At 41.6% G+C, this 22,861-nt stretch overlaps 1 protein-coding gene across 2 annotated transcripts; it reads right to left on the reverse strand.

Moving 5' to 3' along the window:
- Positions 1-5: 5 nt before the first annotated feature.
- On the reverse strand, positions 6-22,345 carry MAP3K8 (mitogen-activated protein kinase kinase kinase 8). Of its 2 annotated transcripts, none has more exons than XM_033106790.1 (8): positions 22,089-22,345; positions 17,636-17,994; positions 11,233-11,400; positions 8,692-8,953; positions 7,141-7,247; positions 3,004-3,156; positions 2,046-2,292; positions 6-1,155 (listed from the first exon to the last, which is right to left on the reverse strand). In XM_033106790.1, the coding sequence occupies exons 2-8, from the start codon at positions 17,969-17,971 to the stop codon at positions 1,025-1,027; spliced, it is 1,404 nt and encodes a 467-aa protein (XP_032962681.1). In that variant the 5' UTR covers positions 17,972-17,994; positions 22,089-22,345; the 3' UTR covers positions 6-1,024. The 2 variants fall into 2 exon arrangements, with proteins under 2 accessions (XP_032962681.1, XP_032962680.1); XM_033106789.1 differs by lacking the exon at positions 22,089-22,345 and adding an exon at positions 21,732-21,816.
- Positions 22,346-22,861: the final 516 nt, after the last annotated feature.

Here is a 22,861-nt window from a genome sequence, read left to right on the forward strand (position 1 = left end):
ATAATTAAGGCAAAATACTGAATTTATTCTGTTGATTTGACCAGTCACACTGGATAAAAGTGTTGGTTTCATTTGCATGATGTAAAAACATACTTTAAGTAGGAATATTCACATACTTTACAATGTTAAAAATATATATATATATATGTGTAAGAAAGATTCATGAAGGCATTTGATATAAAACATACATAGTATGCTATTTTATTATACAAATGCTTAAAAGAAAATAGAGTCACAGGAATTACAAAAGTGGCATCATTAAGAATTGACAAAAGTTTCTATTTTTCATTAAGGTCACATTCTCATCCTTTGGGATGTACAGAAAATATGTGGTTTACACAGTTTTATCCACATTCAAAACATCATGTTTTAAATGTTTTAAGCATAGCATGTACAGTACAAAATGTTTCCATAGGAACATAACAGAACCTGTCACTAGTGGCCTACTGTCAGATGGCTCCTAACTAAGCAGTTAGCCATTTTTAAGACACTAGTTCAGCTTATTGCTATAATATTCAAGTTGTTCCATTCACCCAAACTATAATGACTTTAATTTATATTAGAATCTCCCTACAAAGGCTCAAAGAGTTATCATAAAATATACACCAATATACACAAAACAACTATTCTGAGTTAAATGCAGTTCCCATACGTAAAGTAGAACCAAGAATAGTAATTTTAGGCTAATATATTATCCTTGTGATTGGTATTTTTTTAACATTTTGAGCAAAGTGCACAGTGAATGAAATCAGTCACCAGAAATGATCCATCAAGGAAGACTTAACTTCCTTCGAGTCACACCACCTGAGAAATGAGAACCTTTAGACCTTGTGGGTACCAGGACAGCTCCACAAATTAAACGTACAGGAGCCATGTGTGAAGTCACATTCATGAGTCACGGGAGCCCACACTGCCAGCTAAAACATGGCACAATTCACTAGACAGAGGCCCTGTGTAGAGTCAGCAGAAACAGCTTCCAGGAAGTAAATGCTGAGTCTTCATGGAGAGCAAACAATGTCATCAATCAGCCATATTCTAGTGTTGGTGGACCCCGGACAAGGTTGAAATAGCCAGCCAGGGCTCCAAGGTCTATGTAGAGAGAACGTTGTCTCTTTAGCATCTCAGATTCCTCAGTGCTTCCTGTGCATGAAGAATCTGAAAAGAGAAACATTGAAAAAAATAAAATAAATGACTACAGAATGTGTTAAAAATAAATACCTGTTTCTTCTGGGGAAAAAAACAAAGTACATTGGGCCTAATGAAACAGCATTCAAGCTCTGGTTTTATTAAATACTATGGGCTAGTTTATGTAATACGCCATACCCAAAAGAGTTCAAAAAAGAGTCAATGATGGCAGGAAATAGCTAGAAATCCTGGCATATTCTCCAATATCCCAGATGGTTCTCTTTCAATACGGAAACGTCAGATAAGAAGCAGAGAAATACAAACAAGCATTCCAGGCTTGAAATCTGGGTTTGGACCTAAATGGATTAAGACTGCCTCAGATTTTAATAATAAAAATAGAAACCCCTCTTTAAGCATTTTCAATGCTCCTGGAGTGCATACTAATTTTCCGAAATGGGAAAGAGTTATAGCTGGCCAAGAGATTTTAAGCAGAGGAAGACAGAAATGCAAATTGACTTCAAACTCAATATTTTATTTGGGTAGAGCAAGCAGTGCCATGCTGTTTTTGACCAAGGACTGGTGTGGCTTAGTATAACTGAATTAAACAGACCCCCGCTCTTGACCAACAGCAAAACTGTTTCAAAACTTGATTTGTTTTGAAAGGCAAATAATATTCTCTTGCAAAAAAGCAAGTCAGAGACAATTCTCAATGACTGTGTTACCTACATCTGCACTGAAAACCTGTTATGATTTGCTGGTAAATATGCTAATTTATTTATTTATTTTTGTAATGCTTTTGCTAACATTCTTGCTGAAATTTCTCAAACAACTTATGGCACTGAAGAAGTCACTTCATTTTTTTTTAAAAAAAAAAAAAAGAAGGGAAGCGAGGGGAGGTGCACACAGTAGGGTGTCAGTACCTGTAATGTTCTCAGGAAGCTCCAACTCTTTTCTACTTAGCAGCCTCTTCCGCTCAAAGAGGGCGGAGTCCAGACTCTGACAGCGGGGCTGGTCCTCTCTGGGAGGGTTCAGGGCCTCATGTTTTAGTAGGTCTGCTGCCGTGGGGCGGTGATTAGGGTTCCTCTCCAAGGCCGCCTCTATCAGCTCTCTCATGCCGGGACTGCAGTCGTCTGCAATATCTTCTAATGGAGGCGCTTGCTTATGGATCTGTCAACAAACCAACGCTCTTAGCATCAATGAGATAAACATAGACCCTCAACAACAAAAGTATTCTAGTAACGAGACCTGGGAAGTCATTTATTTCCCACCGTGTCCTGCAGCAAATCCACTTCATACATTCATACCCTGAAACAAGCTTCCCTTTAATTTCCTAAGAACACGGAGTCAAACCCATCTTTTGGTTCAGTGCAGTCAAGGATACATACTAGGTGTCAATAAAGGGTGACAGCTTTATATCTGAACAGTGGCCCATGGGTTCCTGTGCCATAACAGGGAAGCATCTGCTCCTAAATCTCTCACTGGTAAGATGAGAGTGGCATGTCTCACTATGTGCCAGGCTGGCGTGGGGACCTGTAATCTAATATCTTTTTCTCTAAAGTGTTCAAAGAAATATACAACTGCCTTGGCTCACAAATGTATGCTACTTTGACGCTACTAATTGGCATTTTGTTATTGCACATCTAACAGAATAGCATATAGTATATGCCCAACACATATTTCAGTAAGTTCCCACTAAAATAGCAATGCCTTCTTTGGGAGAATGGGGCTCCTTCGATGTAGGAAGAACTTTTGGCTGCCTCTCATGGGTCACTAGTTCACCGTCATCCCACTCAGGTATGAGTGTTACAGGAAGGAGAATAGCTCTCCTGAGCAGCTGGAACTACCCGCCCCCCTCAGCCGTGGCGGACCCCCACTTACTATGTACAGGTAGGAGGGATAGGCTGAACGAGGGTAGCGCTTCACCCAGGGCGGGGTACCCGTCTGCATGTGGATGAGCGTGGCCCCCAGGCTGTAGATGTCTGCTTTGGTTGAATGGCCCCTGCACAGGATCACCTCTGGGCTCATGTAAATCTGAAGAAGAAGCAGGAAACATTTTTTGTCTGCATTTCCATTTCCCTAATTCAGGGGTGGAAGCTGACTCATCCACCAGTGCCATATTTACTGCACACTTCATCCCTTCAGAAGAGCGTGTCACTGCTGTGTTCCCTTAAGCTGAGGGGAGTAATGGCCTCAGGAGCCAGCCAGCTCTGGCCCAAGGCGTCCCTGCAGCCTGACAAAGGAGGCTTTTTCCACAGACTGACCACATAGTAGGCCTGGCAGGAAAGGGCCTGCAGCCAAGACCCCACCTGGGACCCCCACTCATCAAAGGTCTGCAAAGCTCTGATAGATGTTTATGTTTAATGTTTCTACTAAAACACCAGTTCCTTTCATATTTAAATGGACAGTACAAATGTTCTTCAACTGTTTGTCACTAAATTGCTAAACTTCTAATTATCTGCAGTGACAAAAGGTGGCAGAAGTCTACAGGGTATTAATATCCAAAACTTAGAAGAAGCTCAAAAAGTACAGTATTGTAAAAGTGATCCTAATTAGTCATTTCTACGAACTGTTTCTTATTTCTACCTCCCATGTAGCTCACTGATTAAATATTCACGACCATATTAGCATTGTGTAAGTTCTATTTGGTTTCATGAGGCAATGCTGGAAAAGTAGGGCCAGTTTTAGAAACAGCTTCTCTAAAAAGTGTTTGTTTCTAAACTTAAAAAAGAAAGAGAAAAAGAGAGTAAACACTGGTATTTATGGCTGGTTCTGACATATAGTAGTTAATGTCCTAATTAGCAATGTTTCACTTTAAAAAATTTTTATACTGTCTATTATTTGAATGTGGAGAAGAGGGTAAGTGTTCCCAGAATACATTTCAGAGTAAATAAGCAAGAGCTGGCTTACAAAAACTGGGGAAATTGCCCAGTTTCCCCATCCAAACCCTGCTCAGCTTCTTCCTACAACATACTTCTGTTTCTGGGCTGGCGTTCTCTCTCTCTCTCTCTCTCTCTCTCTCTCTCTCTCTCTCTCTCTCTCCCTCCCTCCCTCCCTCCCTCCCTCCCTCCCTCCCTCCCTCCCTCCCTCCTCTCTCTCTCTCTCTCTCTCTCTCTCTCTCTCTCTCTCTCTCTCTCAGCAAACAGGCTAGAGTGAGCTCCTTGTTCTCAAACTTCCCCTGAAGAACACAGATCCTGAAGGACTTTCATACTAAATATCATCACAAAGTGACACCATAAAAGCAGTGGGTGGGATTACTTGTCAGGAGAGGAGGCCCACCACTACAAGATTAGGCAAAGTGTTTACTCTGGGTGGAACCAACAGCAGCCCTGCACCCGGCTCTGCAGGCTCCATGCGACTGCACATTTGGGGACAGCAGAATCCTGTCTCCCTGTGACCTGACTGCTGACCTCAGACAGATCGCCCAGAGCTGCCTGGCTCAGAGATCCTGCTTCCTCAAGCTCCCTAAGAGCCAGGGCAGCAGGGCGTGGTGTTCAAGGACTCGGCGGGCTGGCTAGCTGACTGCAGGCCTGAAACAGGCCTGGTGGGTCCGAGGTGAGGCTCTCTGCATGCTGCATGACCTCAGGCATGGGTACTGGAGCATGGGAACCTCGGCGTCATGTCAGGGTCAAGGCCCTCTCCTCGCAACACGTTTATTAGAAAGGGAAAGAGACTCGTGTGTGTGTGTGTGTGTGTGTGTGTATGTGATGACTACATGTTCACTGACATAAAGTAAGACCAAACACAGCCTCAGAAGAAAATAAAAACTTTTTGAAAACGCCCACGCTATATAAAAGTGATTCTGATTAGCTATTTAAATTCATTATTTATTCTTTCTTTGCACCATGTAATTCAAAAACAATAGATTAAATATATGCCATATTAACCCTGTATATGTGTTATATGGTTACAGTCTAATGCTTTGAACATGAATGCTGAGAGAGACCAAATACAGGTAACATTGTCTGCAGGGGTGAGCTATATGGCAGAGATCAAAAAATCACCTATGGCTACGAAGTAGCCAAGTGAGCAAGTTCTAATGAAAGCAAGTCTGCATGGTTGACTTTGACTCATTCTATCTTATTGGCTCTTTTAGTACCAGGAGTGAAAAAACAGGCTTGCTGAAAGGTTTCACCTCTCACCCTTGCTCATTATCAAACTTCAGCTCCTGAGTACCATACAGACAGTAAATGCAGGTTGACTAGAAGAGTTTATAACTATAAACACCAAAGCCAGTTTAGCACTTCATAAAAAGCAATTTACATTTGGTAAAAATAACTCCATCTAAATACTTTTCAGGAGTAAACACTATGCTATTATCTCTTACTCAAGCATACTTTTTTTTTTTTCTGCTAGAGAATCCCAGAAAAGGCATGTCTTTCTCCAGCCATTGCAAAATGCTCAATTTGATCACACTGCCAGGAAGAAAAAGGTATTTTCCATCTTTGATACCATAAATAGTCTGTTTCTCAAACTGGCTCCAGGAAAAAGGGTAGAGTGCCACGTATCTGAACTTCTGACTAAGGCCAAAAGACGCTGAACGGTTTCCAAAGAAAACATGACATAAGCATTAAGTCTTACTAGATTTTGGGCTTTGGTGAAATGTTCTTAAGATCTGGGGACTAAAGCATTCTTTAAAAAAAAAAAAGTTTACAGTTTTCTCTTCTGAATATTATTCTGCTGAAGGATGACTATCAAGAATTCTCTCTCAAGTATTTTCCAGAATAACTGCAATAATATCAGAAAAAACAAGAATTTATTCTGCTGCCCAGGAGAGTCTTTGCTTTGAGAGAGTTAAGAAAAGGCTCACAGAATCTTGGTTTGAAATGAAGATACTTGTTTTTGGCTGTGATTGAGTTCTGTACAACACATCGACCAGTGAGACTGTTTGGTTGAACACCAACACTGACCTGGTACGCTTGTGCCAAAGGTGCAGCCAAGTGCCTTTTCTCTATTTGCTAGGGGCACCTCCAGTGCTGGGGCAGGGAGGCTGAAGTTTAGCATCCACCATGGTGAACATAGGTCAGAGAGGCAGCGTCTACACCCATTTACCTTCCCAGTTGTAGCCAACCACATTGCCCATCATAACCAACTGGGAACTAAACTGTTGGCCTTTTAATAATTCAGGTACATTTGACCTAGGTCCTTTCACCAGAGAGTGGGGACTGCTGCAGTACCACTGAGGGCAGGATCCTTGTAGGTCTTATCCGGCTTCCATCCCTCATACCCACAACAGCCGGCCATATAGCAGATGCTCAACAGATACTCACCACATGAATCAACTATTCAGCCTAATAATGGGAATGTTAAATTAAATATATATTATTTGAAAGCCCATGAATGCATTTCTCGGAATCTCATTGAGATTCAGGAAAGTTTTGTTTTGGTTTGGCTTTTTTGCTTCACAAATGAGTTAAATATTATAACAAGTTTCTATCTTCAAGTAACATTCATTTATGCTATAACAAACTTGAGGTTTATTATAAGATCCCTAGGATTAAAGATAAGCCTAAACTGTTGTCAGTTCTCAATAAATAGCATTAATGATCATACAAATTATGTCTGTAATTGAACCAAAACAATAATATTAGTTATACTAAGAAAATATATATACACATATATATCAGTTACATTAGAAAGTTACCCAGTGGTTAGACCTTAGACTTTAGATTCAGAAAAAACTGGGTCAAGTCCCAGAATTATAACTAGCTGAGTAGCTTTGGGCACTTTATTTTTACCTCTTCAACCTTATTTCCTTATTATAAAATAGGAATCATAATAGTATTTGCCTACAATAACAGTATTTACCAATAACAGGATTGTTGTGAGGATTAAATAATATAATTCATTTAAAGTGCTAAATGAGTACTTGGCCCAGAGCTCATTAAATATGTTCCAGTGATAATAATTTAATGCAATGGTTTTTCTCCCCTTCTGTGTCCTTTCTGCAATAACGCTACAACATTTTTACAAATGTTGCTCTTAAGATATTGACCATTCTTGTGGGAATATGATTACCTCTGTTCCACGGAGGTCCTTAGGAAAATAGATATCTTCAGTCATTTGAACACTAAGGCCAAAATCCACCAAAACAGCTTTTGTGGACATGAAAACAATATTGCTAGCTATAAAGAGAGAAAAAATTTTTAGTATAAAAATTGTCCATATACCCATAAATAAAATGAAAACATTATCTAAAACAATGAGCCCCAAATCGGAATAGATGGAAATGCTGTCCCTATTGAGATAGGTATAATATATTCAAAAGAGGAAGATGAATCTGGGTGACAGTTTAAGTGAAAATCACTTCAGGTCTGTTAAGAATTCAGCCAATGTGGATATAAATGATTGTAGCCATAGATAACAGTGCTCAAGATACAACAGCCGAGACATGGAGACAACCTAAGCATCCATTGATAGATAGATAAATAGATGAAGAAAATGTGATATATGTGTATGTACATATGTGTGCACAATGGAATATTATTCAACCATAAAAAAGGAAAGTGTTCCATTTGTGACAACCTGGATGGACCTTGAGGGCATTATGCTAAGTGAAACAAGTCAACAGAGAAAGACAAATATTGTATGATCTCACTTATACCAGGAGTCAAAAAATACTGAACTCATAGAAACAGAGAACAGATCAGTGGTTGCCAGAGCCAGAGGGTGGGGAAATGGGTGATGTGGTCAAAGGGTAAAAACTTCAGTTATGAAACGAATGCGTGCTGGGGATGTAACATATAGTATAGTGACTACAGTTAACAATACCACATTGTATATTGAAAAGTTACTGAAAGAATAGATGTTAAAAGTTTTCCCCACCAAAAATATATATATATATATACATAACTATGTGAGGTGATGAATGTTAACTAACCTTATTGTGTTAATCATTTGCAATATACACACATATCAAATCATTACACTGTATACCTTAAAGTTACACAATGCTATATGTCCATTATATCTCAATAAAGCTAGAAAAATATAATAATGCTCACGAGCTTGAGTTTCAAATTCTAAGATATAAGCATATTATGATCAAGCCACTTTCTAAAACAAAGTAAAATGCCCTTTTTTTTTCCTCAGTAAAAGTTTTGCTAGTCCAATTTATCATTAGGTATTACGGGTTCATAGTGGGTCTCTCTTGCATATTTCCTCATCATCCCTTCCTCCCAAAAGCAGTCAGTGAAGGCTTGCTGAATGGACTATTGCCAAATTGATGTTCAAAACGTAAAAGCTACTTGTTTCTCCAAAATATGTGGTTGTATGTGTGTATTTTTCAGTGAATTAGCATTTTAAAAGCCTTATTAACAAGGGCAAATGCAGTACTTAACAGATGTGTGGTGCTAATCTACTCCACAATTGGATAATCACCCTTCCTTATGACTTTGAAAACTCTAGTGACCCCACTGGATTTTAAAGGTGTTTCAGGAGCGTTATGGAGGAAGGTGCAAAGTGCGCTCCCTGCCACTGACGATTTTCAGATTGAAGGGAAGAGCTCATTGCCCCCTGTCTAACTAGTTTTCTTTAAGTCAAAAAGGCACATATTCAAAGATAACTCACGTTTAATATCATGATGAATCACTTTCTTTGAGTGTAGAAAATCAAGTCCCTTGAGAACATGCTTTGTCACCCAAATGATTTCAAATTCTCTCATTGGTCCACAGCTCTCCAGTTTCTCCAGAACAGACCCTCCCTCGCCTGCTTCCATAAAGAGATGGACAGTTTCATCCCATAGGACCGCGCCATATAATTCAGCGATGTTCTCATGCCGGAAGCAAGCCTGGATTTCCACATCGGATGGCTTAAATTGATCTACTGGGATCTAGAACACAAAAATGCCAATAGGATTCTAAATAACCCCAGGATAATGAAAAACATATAAACATATAAAGTCCGCCCTCCGTATCTGCAGGTTCCGCATCCCTAGATATGGAGGGCCGACTAAGGGACTGGAGCATCTGAAGAATTTGGTATCTTTGGGGGTTCGTGGTACCAATTCCCCTGGGATATCAAGGGGCAACTATAATTTAGGTCAACCCACAAACCAGAAGACAAATAAATGCCCTCAAGGATACTCTGATCTGTATGAAACTGCACTGCTGAGTTAAAATAATGTTGACTTCAGATTTGCCTTTACATGTCAGCTTTAGATAAACAACTCAAAATAAGGAAATAAAGAAACGAAATAATGCAGAAATTATTATTTTCAGCTAGAAAGTAGAAATCTAATCAGAGAATTATTCGTTAAATCAAGAGATAATTTCTTATCGGTTATACATGTAATTTCTATGGCACCTAGATTTTAGGTCATATATTCAACATATCTTGTCATGAAATAATATAACGTCTTTGGACCCACAGCTCATGCTCTGACAATCCATTTAAAATAAGCACTGGGCCATCCATTCTATAGAAAAATCAAGTCATTAATAAAGAAAGAAGCAAATCTCTCAGTGCAGATAATGTGGAATGTCTCCAAAATACAGTTAGATGAAAAAAACCAAGATGCAGAAGTACATATATTATGCTCCTACTTGCAAAAAATTTTAAACTATACATACATATGTCAAGAGTTTTTATGGAAGGATTCATAAGAATCTGTTAACAGTAGTTCCCTCAAGGAAAGGCATCTCATTCTTCAGCCTACACTCTTTTGAATCTGTTTGGGGTTGTTAATCATCTTGTATGTTTTTCCAAGAAAAAAATAAAGCTTAAAAATTATTTACAAGTGCAACAAGAAAAACAAGCCCACAAAACTATTCTCCCATGCCTTTTTTGATGAAACTGAAACACAGGACACTTTGATTCTAAGATCTTCAGAAAATGTCACAAGAATTTTTTAAAAGTACTTGAACACGTCGCCTCTAAATGCAAGCTTCAAATAGCTTATCATGACACTTCCTTTTTTTTTTAACACCAGACACTCTAGCAAATCTTTATGAAAGAACAAATGAGGCCAATATGTTATCGATCTTTTAATTACGATAACAGAGATTGAGACGATAGCCAGCAATTATTTTTTATTTTCTTAAATCAAAAGTGAGTTTATTTTATTGTACTGCACTTAAAACATCTTTTAAAGACAGACATAAAAGTGTAAAACTGGTTAAGTATCAAACTCAGTGAGTTATCTGCTGAACACACCCACGTAACCACCATCTAGATCAAGAAACAGAACTCCACCAGCACCCAGACACCCCCTGCAGACCCCTTCCAGACACTGCTCCTCAAGGGTACCCACGAACCTGACTTCCAACAGCATGGAGTGGGTTAGGCTGTTTGGGGCCTCTTTATCAGTGGAATCTCATACTGTAGATTTTATTTTCTGTCTGGCTGTTTTGGCTCAACATAATGATTATGAGATTCACCTACACCATTATCATTGTAAATCATTCATTTTCTTGGCTGTTCTGTATTCCATTGTGTCAATCAATATCCCACATTTCGGCATCTGGAAACTTTCCTCTTTGGGACTATTACAAATAATGCTGCTATGCACAGCCTAGCACATAGCTTTCAGTGACCAAGTGCACATGCCTATTGGGTGTGTACATACCCGAGTGGAATTGCTGGGTCACTGGGCGTGTGCATGTTCAGCTTAGGTAGACGTTGCTAAACAGTTTTCCAAAGTGGAGGCACCTCAACAATGATTGTTTAATAACAAGAGATGGGGTCTTTTCAGTAATTGTTCTATTTAAATTCAGCCCTTTAATCAGCAGTCCTGAGAAGCCTTGCAACTTTCCCGGCTTCTGCTTCCCTGCCTGGCCCCCTCCCCACTGGGTGGAATTAAAGGAGCAGTACCTGGATGTGCTCCTGCAAGAGCGTGCCCTTCCATCCCAGCCCATCCAAAGAGAGATGACCCAGTCCCAATCAGCACCTTCTCTTTTATCAGGGCAAACTAGGTTAAAATGAACTATGCACTTAGGAAGATTTGGAGCTGAACATGTAGCAGGCAAATCCATAAAACACAGAAGCTTTTGGACAAGGAATGCTTACACAAGATCCAATCAAAGACTCACATGCTTTGAGTAATGCAAATAAACAAACAAATGCCACAATGCCAAACATTCAGTGCACATTATCTGGTTATAAAGTACATACCAGTTTACACGCCATTCTTTTCTTAGTCTTTATATCTTGTGCTAAGTACACTTTTCCAAAGGCCCCCCGAGGAATGAAATCGGAGCCGATATTCCTGTATGTCAGCTTCCATGGGATGAGGAGAACATCAGAGTCTATTTGATAGCGTCCGTTTTGGGGAGTGATTACCTACAACAATATAAAAATGAAGGAGGGTGAGAATTCCAGCAAAATCCTTTCCTACGACCCGCCCTATAAAACTGGTTACTTTAGATTGCATTCCTACATTGTTTGAAATTAGTGTCACTGTGTGTAATCATAACAGTGTACAGAGACTATATTTAGAGTTTCAGCAAGACAGAGAAAGCATGTAACAGAAACACATTCATCCCTAGTCAGACCTGATCAGATTTCCATCTACTCAGGAGTCATTAATTGCCAAATAGAACTTTAAAAATGATTTATCTCAGGGACCATGACGACAGTGAGCAAGAGGCTGAAAATAAAAATTGCATAAGTATAAACTGTGCCTAAATGTTGACTTGTTTCCAGTTAAAATGTGCTAACCTGTTAGTCCACATAGCTGTTACTCACACATGATGCATACAGAGAGAGTGTGGAAATAAATTAATGATCACGGAGGATTCTGAAAAACAACGTGTTATGCCAGCGCTATGAGTTGACAATGCTACCTAACTAAAGTAAGGGCAGAATTATTTCTCATCTACTTACTCACTTAATATTTACTGAGTGCGTAGTGTGTGCAAAGGACTGTGTTTGGTGCTGAGGGAGCAGCTATGAACAAGAGCCAGATCACCCCTGATCTCCAAGAGTTCCTGAGCAAGCACGCAGAATGGGAGATTTCAAAACCAGTCAACTCAAAAGTTAAGAGATGTACCCTGATAACAGTTGTCGAAACTCATCAAACTGCATATTTAAGATCTGTGTGTCTTACCGCATATAAATTCTATCTCAATTTTTAAAGAGTAAAACATTTAAAAGAGAAACCATTCAAATTAAAACAGATTAATAAGTAAGGTAGCCCACAGGAGGATGACCTGGAGCACGTACCTAAAGAACGTGTCAAGTGTTCTTTCAAGGGATAAAGAGTCAAACACACAAGTTTTTCCTCAAATGTAATTAGCAATAATGTGACTTCAGATTATGAATTTGGGAATTATGAAACGATCAACGTGACATCAAGTTATTTCAAGTACAGACGAAGCAGACGGGGACTGTGGGCCACGTGGGGAAAGGTTCATCTGCAGATGGAGGGGGTTCTTCACAGGCCTCAGCTACAGGAATGGTTCTCGTACCGGTAAGGGTTATTCATTCAGTATTCATTCTGGCTAATCTTAGCTACACACCCCACAAACAGAGGTGTGCTCACTATTAGTCAGGGAATGAAATAGAGAACAATTCTAATACTCGGAACCGTGAAGTCACTAAATTTAAAAACTAAATATTTACTGAGCGCTCCTCCTGTGCGGGATCCTATGCCGACAGAGCCCTAGAGAGAAAAGGAGCAAGTACAGACCACAGGCTTGCCTAGTTTGAAATATGACCTCCTTTCAAGAACTGTGTCACCTCAAGTTACTGGAGGTCTCTTTTTACAGCATGCTAAGAACGCGATGAATTTATTCCCTTTGCACATGTAGACAGAACCATGCCCACTGCACACAACTGTACTTACCTATTGCCTCTTTCTTGTTATTAAATATTTATAGATCCAACTGCACTGTAGTCTCTCAGTTATCCACTTCAGTATTTAACTCACGGTCAATGAAAGTTTTACTTTTGTTTAACCAAAACTTGTTATAATGCCGTTTGAGCCAATGTCCTCTTATTTTATCCAAAAGGATGAAGAATAAAAATAGCAGCCATGTACAGAGTGCTAATTATGGGCCAGGCACTGTCCTCAGTACTTTAACACATTATCTCATCAAAGTCTCACAACAATCCTACGTGGTAAGTACTATTTATATCTCCATTTTACAGATGTGGAAACTGGCTTCAAGAAGCTAAGTAACTCCATAGTGAGTGATAGAGTCAGGATTCAAACTCAGGACTGTCTGACCCCAAAGCCACCACCCTTATTCTTCGCATAAGAGCCTTTTATCTTCCAGAAGGCTATAATTAAAGCTGAGCCATGCTCAAAACCCAGTTATTAAAAGCCTACATTTACATGTCACTGAGCACACCTTAGCCTTCTCCTCTTTTGATCAAACCCTGCAAATGCCATTACCCCCTTTTTCAATTTCCTGCATTCAGGGGACCCCCTCTGAATGCCCCAGAAGTTCTCCATGGCTACCTGTGATGACAGGCCCTAAGTGTCCGGTGTAACACTCAAGAGCTGACCAATCTGCAGTTCTGCACAGTCCCTGATTCTTCCCGTTGCCCTAGACCTTCCCTTATTTGGGTTTGAGATGCTTTTTCCCCCTTCTTCTTCTTTCTTAAGAGCCCTACCAAATAATCCCATGCGTCTCTGTGTTGCTTATCTCTGCCAATTCTTCCACTTATCAAAGCCATTTTCAAGTACAGACATTATAAGCATGTTTCGATTTCCTCATCCAGATCACTGTCGCAGATACTGAACAACACGGGGCCCAGGAACAGCAAACACTTCAGAAAACTCCTAAGGTGTTTCAGTAAAACTAAATTCCATAAGGGACCTGCGTGATGTGGCTGCTATGAAATGGATGTGACCTTGGGCTACGTTAATAGAGTATTTTATCCAGAACAGAGACAAAGCTGGCCTTGTATTACCCTGCTGGCCACACAACAAATGGACCGTATGTTGAAGTGCTGGGCTGTAAGACGGGCATGACACAGGCCAGAGTTCAGAGAGCGCTACCCAGATGATGATGGATGTTAACAATACAATATAAGAGAAGCAGCAGGCACAATTAGAAGTATTGGTGAAAGAGGAGAGAAGATGTGGAGAGCATGCAATTTTTTAAATATTGGCAGGAACGTTGTGAAGAAGGAGAGTAACAAATATATACAACAATTACTGCAACGGCTTGCATTCTTTCAACACTCACTATGCGTAAACAGGTCATGTGCATTTGTTCCAAACAACAACCTGCGGAGTAAGTGCAATCATGTTACCCATTTTACAGATGAGTAAACTGAGGCATAGAGGGGTGTGACAACTAGCCCAAGGTCACACGGCTAATCCATTTCAGAGCTGAGATAAATACCAAAGCACTTTAATTCATGGGCCCTTCAGTCCTTACCACGACTCATCGTATATACCTTTTGATGGTCAAAGAGTAGAAATAGGACTAAGAAGAGTCAGAGATGGACTTTAGTTTTATATAAAGGACTCTCTTATAATCAGAATTGGCCAAATATGAAATTGAATGTCCCACTACGTGATGAACTCTTCATTACAGGACATTTTCAAGCATAGACCAAAATGCTCTACCAATTAGTGGAGATGATGTATGCGGTAATTCGAGGGCTTGACTCAGTATCTTTAAGGTGTTTTCTACCCTGAGAAGCTGACTCCATGAGGAACCTGAGAAATAGCACGCGGCATTTCACACCCACATCTGTGAGCCCTCTGGGCCCTTCAGCTCCCCATATAATCACCAAAGATTTAAGTGTTCAGAACCCGGTTTAGGGGTTCATCCCCAGACCAGGTTACAAATTGGTCTAGATTATAAATAACTGGTAGCACTTTTACACAAAGCAATCCCTACGTTATTCTCCTAAAGTTTCTTCCCCGGGTCCTGCTGGAAGTTGGTGGAATCTTGACGTAATACTACTTTTAGGAAAAGAGCACACACTTGCACACACACAGAGAGAACACCATTTAACATGCCTATGCTTCAGGATATCTTTGTAATTCCTGGCCTTCCCCCCTAATTAACTAATTAACTCCACAGGTGTTTAGGTAGTTGGTTGCCTGGGACACACCATGTCCCTAGGCCTTCAGGCATTCGCACATGCTATTCTCCTCACTTGGAACACTCTGTGCTCCCCACCCGCTTCATCTGGCTGACTCTCACTCAATAACTTGGCCATCAACTCCCTTTGGAAGCCTCTCTGACAATCTCCTGTCCCCCCTACCCACCAGCATGGCTATGGGAAGTACCCTGCCTGACTGGTCCCACAGCTATCACAGCTTAGTTGTCTTGGCACGTTCCACACTGTACTATAATTGCTTGTTTACTCGTCTCCTGCATTCACCAGGCAGTAAGATACCAGAGGGCACAAACTCTTCAATACTGTATCTCTAACACCTGCACAAGCACCTGATACACTGTGGATATTCAAGCTACGTCGAGCAAATGAACTACTCGAATGAAGCATCTGGTCCACATGTAGATACATTTCAGAGATAGATTTCAGCATGGAATCAATGCGTTTGGTAGAAAATCAGCTGTCATTTTGTAAAGCAGAGAGACAGAGAGGAGCAAATGAAGCCCAGAAGAGAAAGGTTTTGGTAAGGTTTGAGGAGGAGGATCACGGGAAGAGAAAGGTCTGGACCCCAGGATGGCGCCAAGGAGACCACGACGTGAGGATGAAAGGGAGCTCAAAGCAAACCTCGCCTCCTGTATCATCTTGTCTCAGACTAGCTATGATCAGGGATGAAAATATGTAATTCCTATGCCATTATATATGAAACACAGAGCTGCAAGAGGTTACCAGCAGTCACAGAGACGTATCTGATCCTTAAGGTCAGTGACGGGAAGTCAGCTATGACCCCAGCGTCATCAGCCACTGGGCTGATTTGTCCTGGGGATTTTAAGGTTTTCTTGTTATTCTGTTGTTTTTAAGTCTTCTTTATATTTGATATTCTTGATCATTTTTAAAATAAAAAGCTTTTTGAAGTTTTCAAGATCCCTGCCTTACGAGATGTGCTATTCTTAAATTTTCTCCTAAATTTGCCTTTGTTCATTTATAGAACACAGGTTCCAGGGCAGGAACTGACAACATTTCACTCTTACTCTTGGCTGATGTAAAATTTTCACTTCCTTTTAATGTCTTAGTTTTTTTTTGTTTGTTTTTTGTTTTACCAAAACCTTTAGGAACCTATTTCTTTGTACTCCTTAAATTTCCCTGAATTCCCTTCTCTATATTCTCAATGAAGTTCTATGGCCCAGTCTGATGGACCAGGGTACAGATACGTAAGTCTCTACATATTTATAAACAAGAGTAATTTGTTTATTCTGCATGTTTTCCTTTAAAATTTCCATTTTAACAAATAAATACGTTTAAGAAAAGAGAAATACATTAACAATTATGTTTGTCACTACAGACATATATATTATTTTGAACCAGCGTCCTTCAGCTATATTTTAGCTAAGAACATCAGGTATTGTTTCTAGGGAAAATGATTACGTCTCATGTATAAACAGAAGTAACATTCTCAAGGTAAAGTACTTCGTCAAGGATTAAATGCAGTTTGGTAGATCCAGACCAAAGCAAGTCATACAACTATGCAAAATGTATCCTTGCTCCAAATTGAGCTCCAGCTGAACACAACTGGCTTCTAACAAAACAACTCACTACATAGCTGACCTAAATTACTGTGTTGTTTTGAATTGAGTGAATGTGGTATGCAAAAAAAACAAAATAATTAAGTACTTTGTCCAGACTTTTTACTGTTTAGCACTGACCTTCTCTCCACATTAGCCATTGTGCTATTTAGATGCACCAAAGGCAAGGGAGTCACTTTCATGGAGAAACATGTTTTGCAAGTTACCACCTACTCCTTCGTAAATTGTTCTTTTTAAAAAATTAGATCACCTTTAGCCCGCACCTCACCTGCACTCACCTATGACATACTAAGAGATGGAGAGACTCTCAAGCACACCTAAACACATCACCTGATCTCCTACCGTGGCAACAAAATGTTGTCACGATATTTTGGATTATTTGCATACTTGGGATGACTAAGCACATATGTCATTTGTCATTCATACTTTGCCAATTAAAGAGAGTGAATCTGTAGATAGCTATTTACTGCTTACAGACTACATTTCTGCAAAAATTGAATTTAGCCAGTAGTGATATTGTGACATTTCCAAATGCGACAAGAGAGGAGCAAAGAAATCAGCTTTCAAAAATATTAATTAAAGACAAAGTCTTTATTTCCCTCTCAGATGAAGGATTCTCATTAAGCCTTTCTCTTCTGCCTAATTGATGAGCGAGCTTTCTATGAATTATTAAATTAAAATACATTCTTCTTCCTTCCCCATTTGGAGAATTACTACTAAAATTCTTTAAATGGAACTTTTAAAGAAGACTCTATTTACATGGTAAACATGAAGGTGATTCTTACAGACACTACATTTTAAAAAATCATACCTGGCAGCCAGTCTAAACCAAGTTCAAAGGCCACTCTGCATTAAATGAAGCTGCAGGAGTAAAGCTGAACACACAGCACTCAACTGATCAGGAAAACACATACCATATTTAACAAAATTCCAGATTCTTGTCGTCGGTGTCCATAAAAATGTTTTGTGGCATTGGATATATGGTTTGCAAAAGCAAGCAAATCCTCCACGGTTCCATATCTGACGGATGACAACCAAGGTACTTCTTGGCCACTGAGCAGCAGGGACTCTGAACGCTCCTCGTTTTGATTACTGTCTTGACACATGGTCATTAGATTGGGTTCATAAACCGCGGGCTCTTCACTGGCGTAAAGATTTTCCATAATGTCTATTACATCGGACACGTTCAGATGTTTAATTAATAAATCGATTTCTTCTTTATTGTCACTTCCAGTGCTCATGTACTCCATTACTGTGGTACTGTCTAGAGAGTCTGCAAAAGAAAACACAAATACTATGTTTACTATATTTGTATTTGTATTTGAAATCAATGGGAAACTGACATAAAACGATTGGGTTTCTAAATGCCTTTGTTTAAAAAATGAGGTCTCTGTGTCTACGGGGTGTGTGAATTCAAGTTGACAGACAGTGAAGAGACCTTAGATAACATTTAGTCCATCCCGCTCACTTTGCAGAGGGGAAACCTGAGATCCAGACGGCTTACTCCTTACTCACTTACTGGCTGAGTTGGTGGCAGCAGCCATAGACACTGTAAACAAACTTTCACTAAACATAAACACGAATAAGAGCAGCTCAGGAATCTTGAGTTGCTGAGGCTCCAGGCCCCTTACAACTTCCAACCATGCTGCTCCCTCAAGGGGGCAACCCTCCCCATGTGGGTCTCTGTGGCTTCTCTGCCTTGGGTGACTTGGAAGCAAAAGAAATACTTTGCCAAATTTAGGAGCTAACTTGGCAAATAAAATTCCAGTCCTGAAGACAGAAGCATATAAAACGGATTTGAATTTAAGCAAACTGATGATGATAGGGCAAGGTTCAGGAATAATTCTGATGCAGATGAGTTAAACATTTAGACAGGGGACAGCCTCAAATCCTCCTTCCGCCAGCAATGAGTATGAGAAAAGGGAAGATTCATTTAACCTGTGAATCAGCTGTCCTCTCTTGAGACCAGAATTTTTTATAGTACAAAACATACATCTCAAGGTTCCAAGAAGGTTAATTTAACATAAGATCAATGACTTTCTAAAAGTTGTGGCCTTACAAAGAGGCCAGGAAAGCCAAATCTATCATAAGCAAGATCAACTTACTATCATAAGGAAGGCCAACTAACTACATTAGGCACAACTGTATTTCAGTTCTTATATATAAATCAGGGGCTAAACCTCGGGACTTGTAAATGAGAAAAAGAAGGTAAAACCAAGGATGAAAAATGATGCTCAGGATTTTAGAACTATATTCCAAAGAATTAAAGATAATTAAAATTTAAGAGACCTAAGAGAATTTGGAGGCAAGTATGTCTATTTAAACTATTGTGCTCCTGAAAGCACATCCTGAAAGATGTTTCAGGTCCTTAAAAGCACAAATCTTTAACACATTCAACAGTCAGTGCTAAAAGCCAAGGCTTTGATCAACCTGGAGCCCCAGTAGGAGGCTCCAGGAAATGTTCCACCTCAGGACATCCAGCAACTCACCGTCCAGCCACTGGCCTCTGAGTGAATTTCATTTGCGAAAAGAACAACGTGATTTAGTGTCCTTAACGTATTTGACATTCATTTTCTGATGTATGAATTGTGTCTCAAGCAAGCAATCTAGCATCCTGCAGTCTGACATCCCATCTAGACTCAACACTTCTTGGGATCAAATCTTGGACTGTTTTTTACTAGCTGCATGATCTTGGACAAGTACCTTAGCTTCTCTGCACCTCAACTTCTCCCGTCTGTTAAATGGAATCATAACAGCACCTACCTCATAGGGTGGTTGTAAGGATTAAAGGAGTTCATGTACATAAGGTGCTCAGTGCAGTGTCTTGTGCACAGTAAATAAGCTGTATCATTTGTAGTTGCTATTGTGTGCATAAAAGAGACAAAGACTGAGTCAGACGCCTGACTTTGCAGATACTGCATTAGGCCTCCTTTCTTATCTGCAAATGAAATGTGGCTACCTATTCCCCCGGCTTCTTGACACAGTAGGGTTTTAAAGATTGTATCTACAACAAGAGACAAAGAAAAAAGGCAGAAACCTATGAAATGCTTTGATGGCTGTTATCACTACAGTTACAACTAGAGAGCAAAGACAGCTCCCTCTCAGAGATCTTGTACACTTTTGAGAGAGATTGAGATTCAGTCTCTTGAAGTGTTGAGTTATGAAAGGAATTTCTCATGGTAAGGGAGGAACACTGACTTGGGTTTCATCGAGCCATTTAGTTGCAGTTTCTACTTGTAGAATTTACTGAAAAACAGAAGTTAAAACAAGAATAGCCTGATTTAGGACTCCACTGGCTGGAAAGTTCCAAGGTTGCTGGACTTAATTATCAAATGGCTGACTTGAGAGCAAACAAACTTCCCAGTAGTAATATGACTCAAGAAGGAGAGGAAAAAGTCTATATAGTTTACTAGTCAGTCAGCTGACCCAGAGAGGAAAGACAGGTTATGGTTTTTAAATCCTGCAGAAAGTCTCAAGTATTAAAATGTAAAACCTAAGTAAGAGGTTAAATACACATACCCCTAAACTGTGCTGTGGGGCAGGGCATGAGGGGGTTGGAGGAGGAAGGGAGGCAGGGAAGGAAGGCAGGGGAGGTGGAGGACTGAGACAGTCTTCAGAGCCCTGCATAATTCCTTAGCAACGCAGGGCTCCTCTCAGGCAAAGCAGTGCTCCTGAAGCAACCTTGATGACCAACCAGTCTGCCCACTAAATGCCCCTGCAAAGAGCCTCAGCACTTTCAAGCCTAAGTAAACAACATGCTAATGATTTCTGAGTTATTCACTATCAGTACCCAGTAGAAAAAGTGTAGATTGCAAACAGTGTGGATTATATTCTACTCTAGCAATAAAGACCCTTCCACAGGCAGTTTACAATAAAAATCCTCATAAAATTCCTACTTCTTAACAAAATGACTATGCCAGTTTTAGAAATGGAGAGATGGGCAAATACAGTCAAAACCATTTGCTTCAAATTATTTCAGAAATCAGCAATAAAACCAAGAGGAAATCCTATTCCGAAACATCAATGTCATACGCTTTGCTACTTCCATCTACACAAACAAAGTTTGAGTTTCCTGGCAAGTCTGAATGAACATGGCCAACATCACAGGCATCAGTGTCTGTCTAACAAAACATGATCATGCCTGTGTTACTTCCCACCCAAAAGATTTTTCTCCCAAAACAGTACATTGCCCCTCAGGGCACATCTCTTATCATATTTTTTGTTTTCAAAAAGCCCCAGAATGATGTAGTCTAGCTGTATAGAAGCACAGCCACTCTGCTTCAAAACCTCCAGATGCCACGACCATCCAACTTTCCTTATGGGACAAAGTCCTTAAGGGTCATCTGCCAGAAGTACTGCACACAAACTCAATCCATCAAAGTTGGGGGGGGGGGGGTGGTATCTGCTGAAATCAGATTAATATTCTACTTGGCAAATACATAAGACTCAGGCCACAGATAGGTAAATCAGCTGTATTAGTGTTTCTTTCCCTGTTCTTATCAGGAGTACTTTATTCTGGATCAAAGTATGTCTTTCCAAAAGTGAAATACAGGCATTGCAATGTTTCTCTGAAAGACAGCTCGTGGCCTTCCCTGTAAGTTTCTGGGACAAGCTCAGTGCACGCGGCACTGCCTTCTAAGCCTGTCCTCCACCTAGAACTACCGGTAAAAGAATTTCGGAGTCCTGGTATCGCATTACCACAGGGAAACATCTGTGAAATAACTTTTTCCTCCTCTAATATTCTCAGACCAAAAGCCCAGCATTTGTGTTCTGCTATAATCACCCTTTAGTCACAGAACAGCGTCTGGGTTATCAGCATGAAATTAAGTTTCAGCTATTCCAAAGGCTCTCGCTCTGCCATCACCACCACTACCCCTCTTACCCCCACCACCACTCTCTTCCTCCAGTTCCTCACGGCTAAGGGAGTTTTTATAGGGTTCGTAAACTATAAAAGCGCCCACCATTTGCGAAAGCGGCAGCGGGACCCCCCAGCCTCTGAGGTGCACTCACCCGGTGTTGGCAGGGAGAGTGCAGCCGCCCCGGCGGCATGCCCGGTGACACGGGTCCCTGCTTCCCCGCACACTGCCCGGCCCAGCACTGCTGGTGCGCTGGGGATCCAGGAAGGAGGAGGAAGGGGGCGGAGTCGCGAGGCCACACCGCGTGAGACCCTTGCGCAAGGTGCTTTCCAGCTGTGCTGGCAGCTGCCGGGACCCGCGCGAAGGACGCAAGCGCAGCCTAGCGGGCGGCCCGCACGCCCCCATCCTCCCGAGCCCCGGAATCTCCCCCCTGCCGGGGGCACCCTCCCTTTCAGCACCCAGGAGGGCTGAGACCAGAAAGACACCCCTGAGCCCCCGAACTCTGGGTTACCTGCGGCCTCCGCTCGCCCCCGCGGGCCGTGCAGTACTACAGCTGCGGTCCCCCAGCAGCTCGGCGTGTAGCGGGTGGCTGGCCCTCCCGAGCCCGGCGCGCCCGGGCCGCAAGGTCCAGCGGTGGCAGAGGCTGGAGCCAGGGCGACAAGCCCCAGAGCGTGGCGACTCGTCCCGACCAGAGCGGACGAGCGAGCCCGGGCCACCCTCGTCGGCCCCTGACTCACGGCGTCTGAGCCGGTCGAGGGGTGGCGCCGCGGACGCTAGCCGCCGCCTCCCCGCCTTTTCCATTTCCCTTTTCTCTCCGTAAACAGAAAGAATTGCGGGGAAGCCGGAGCCCCCGCGCTGGGAAATTCCGTCCTCTCCCCCCCCCCCCCGTCTGCCCTCGGGGCACCCGGGCGGAGCTGAAGGCGAGATGAGGGAGGAGCGAGCGCCGCACCCGGAGGGGACAGGCAGAATGCTGGCATCGGGATCGCCGCACTATCGGAGCCGGAAAAGTAGTCGAGGGCCTGGAACACCTTTGAATTTTCCCTTGGACCTAGGGACCGGAAAACCTGGTGGTAGAGGGCGCCCCAACGGCGCAGTTGGAAAGAACCCCCGTGTCTCCGCACCCCTTCCCTGTCCCCGGAGGAAGATCGTATTTCCTAATGCGCTCGCGCCCTCGGTGCTACTCAGGTGTCCCAGGCCCGGCCCTTTCCCGCGCCCCCACGCCACTAGGGGACAGAGACGCGGCGTGCTGTCTCTGCAGTGCTGCAGGAGGCGCAGTGAGCGTCT

The sequence above is a fragment of the Rhinolophus ferrumequinum genome, chromosome 5 (genome assembly GCF_004115265.2).
Source record: "Rhinolophus ferrumequinum isolate MPI-CBG mRhiFer1 chromosome 5, mRhiFer1_v1.p, whole genome shotgun sequence".
NCBI classification, from domain to species: Eukaryota; Metazoa; Chordata; class Mammalia; order Chiroptera; family Rhinolophidae; genus Rhinolophus; species Rhinolophus ferrumequinum.

What these genes read in the sequence shown, in the direction of transcription:
- MAP3K8 (XM_033106790.1), bottom strand. Translation starts at nt 17,971, where the DNA reads ATGGAGTACATGAGCACTGGAAGTGACAATAAAGAAGAAATCGATTTA. An exon ending in AGGACCTCCGTGGAACAGAG is followed by an intron (nt 3,157 to 7,140) that starts GTAATCATATTC and finishes CTTCTTCTTCAG; the next exon opens with ATTTACATGAGCCCAGAGGT. An exon ending in ATCCCTCCTACCTGTACATA is followed by an intron (nt 2,293 to 3,003) that starts GTAAGTGGGGGT and finishes GTTTGTTGACAG; the next exon opens with ATCCATAAGCAAGCGCCTCC.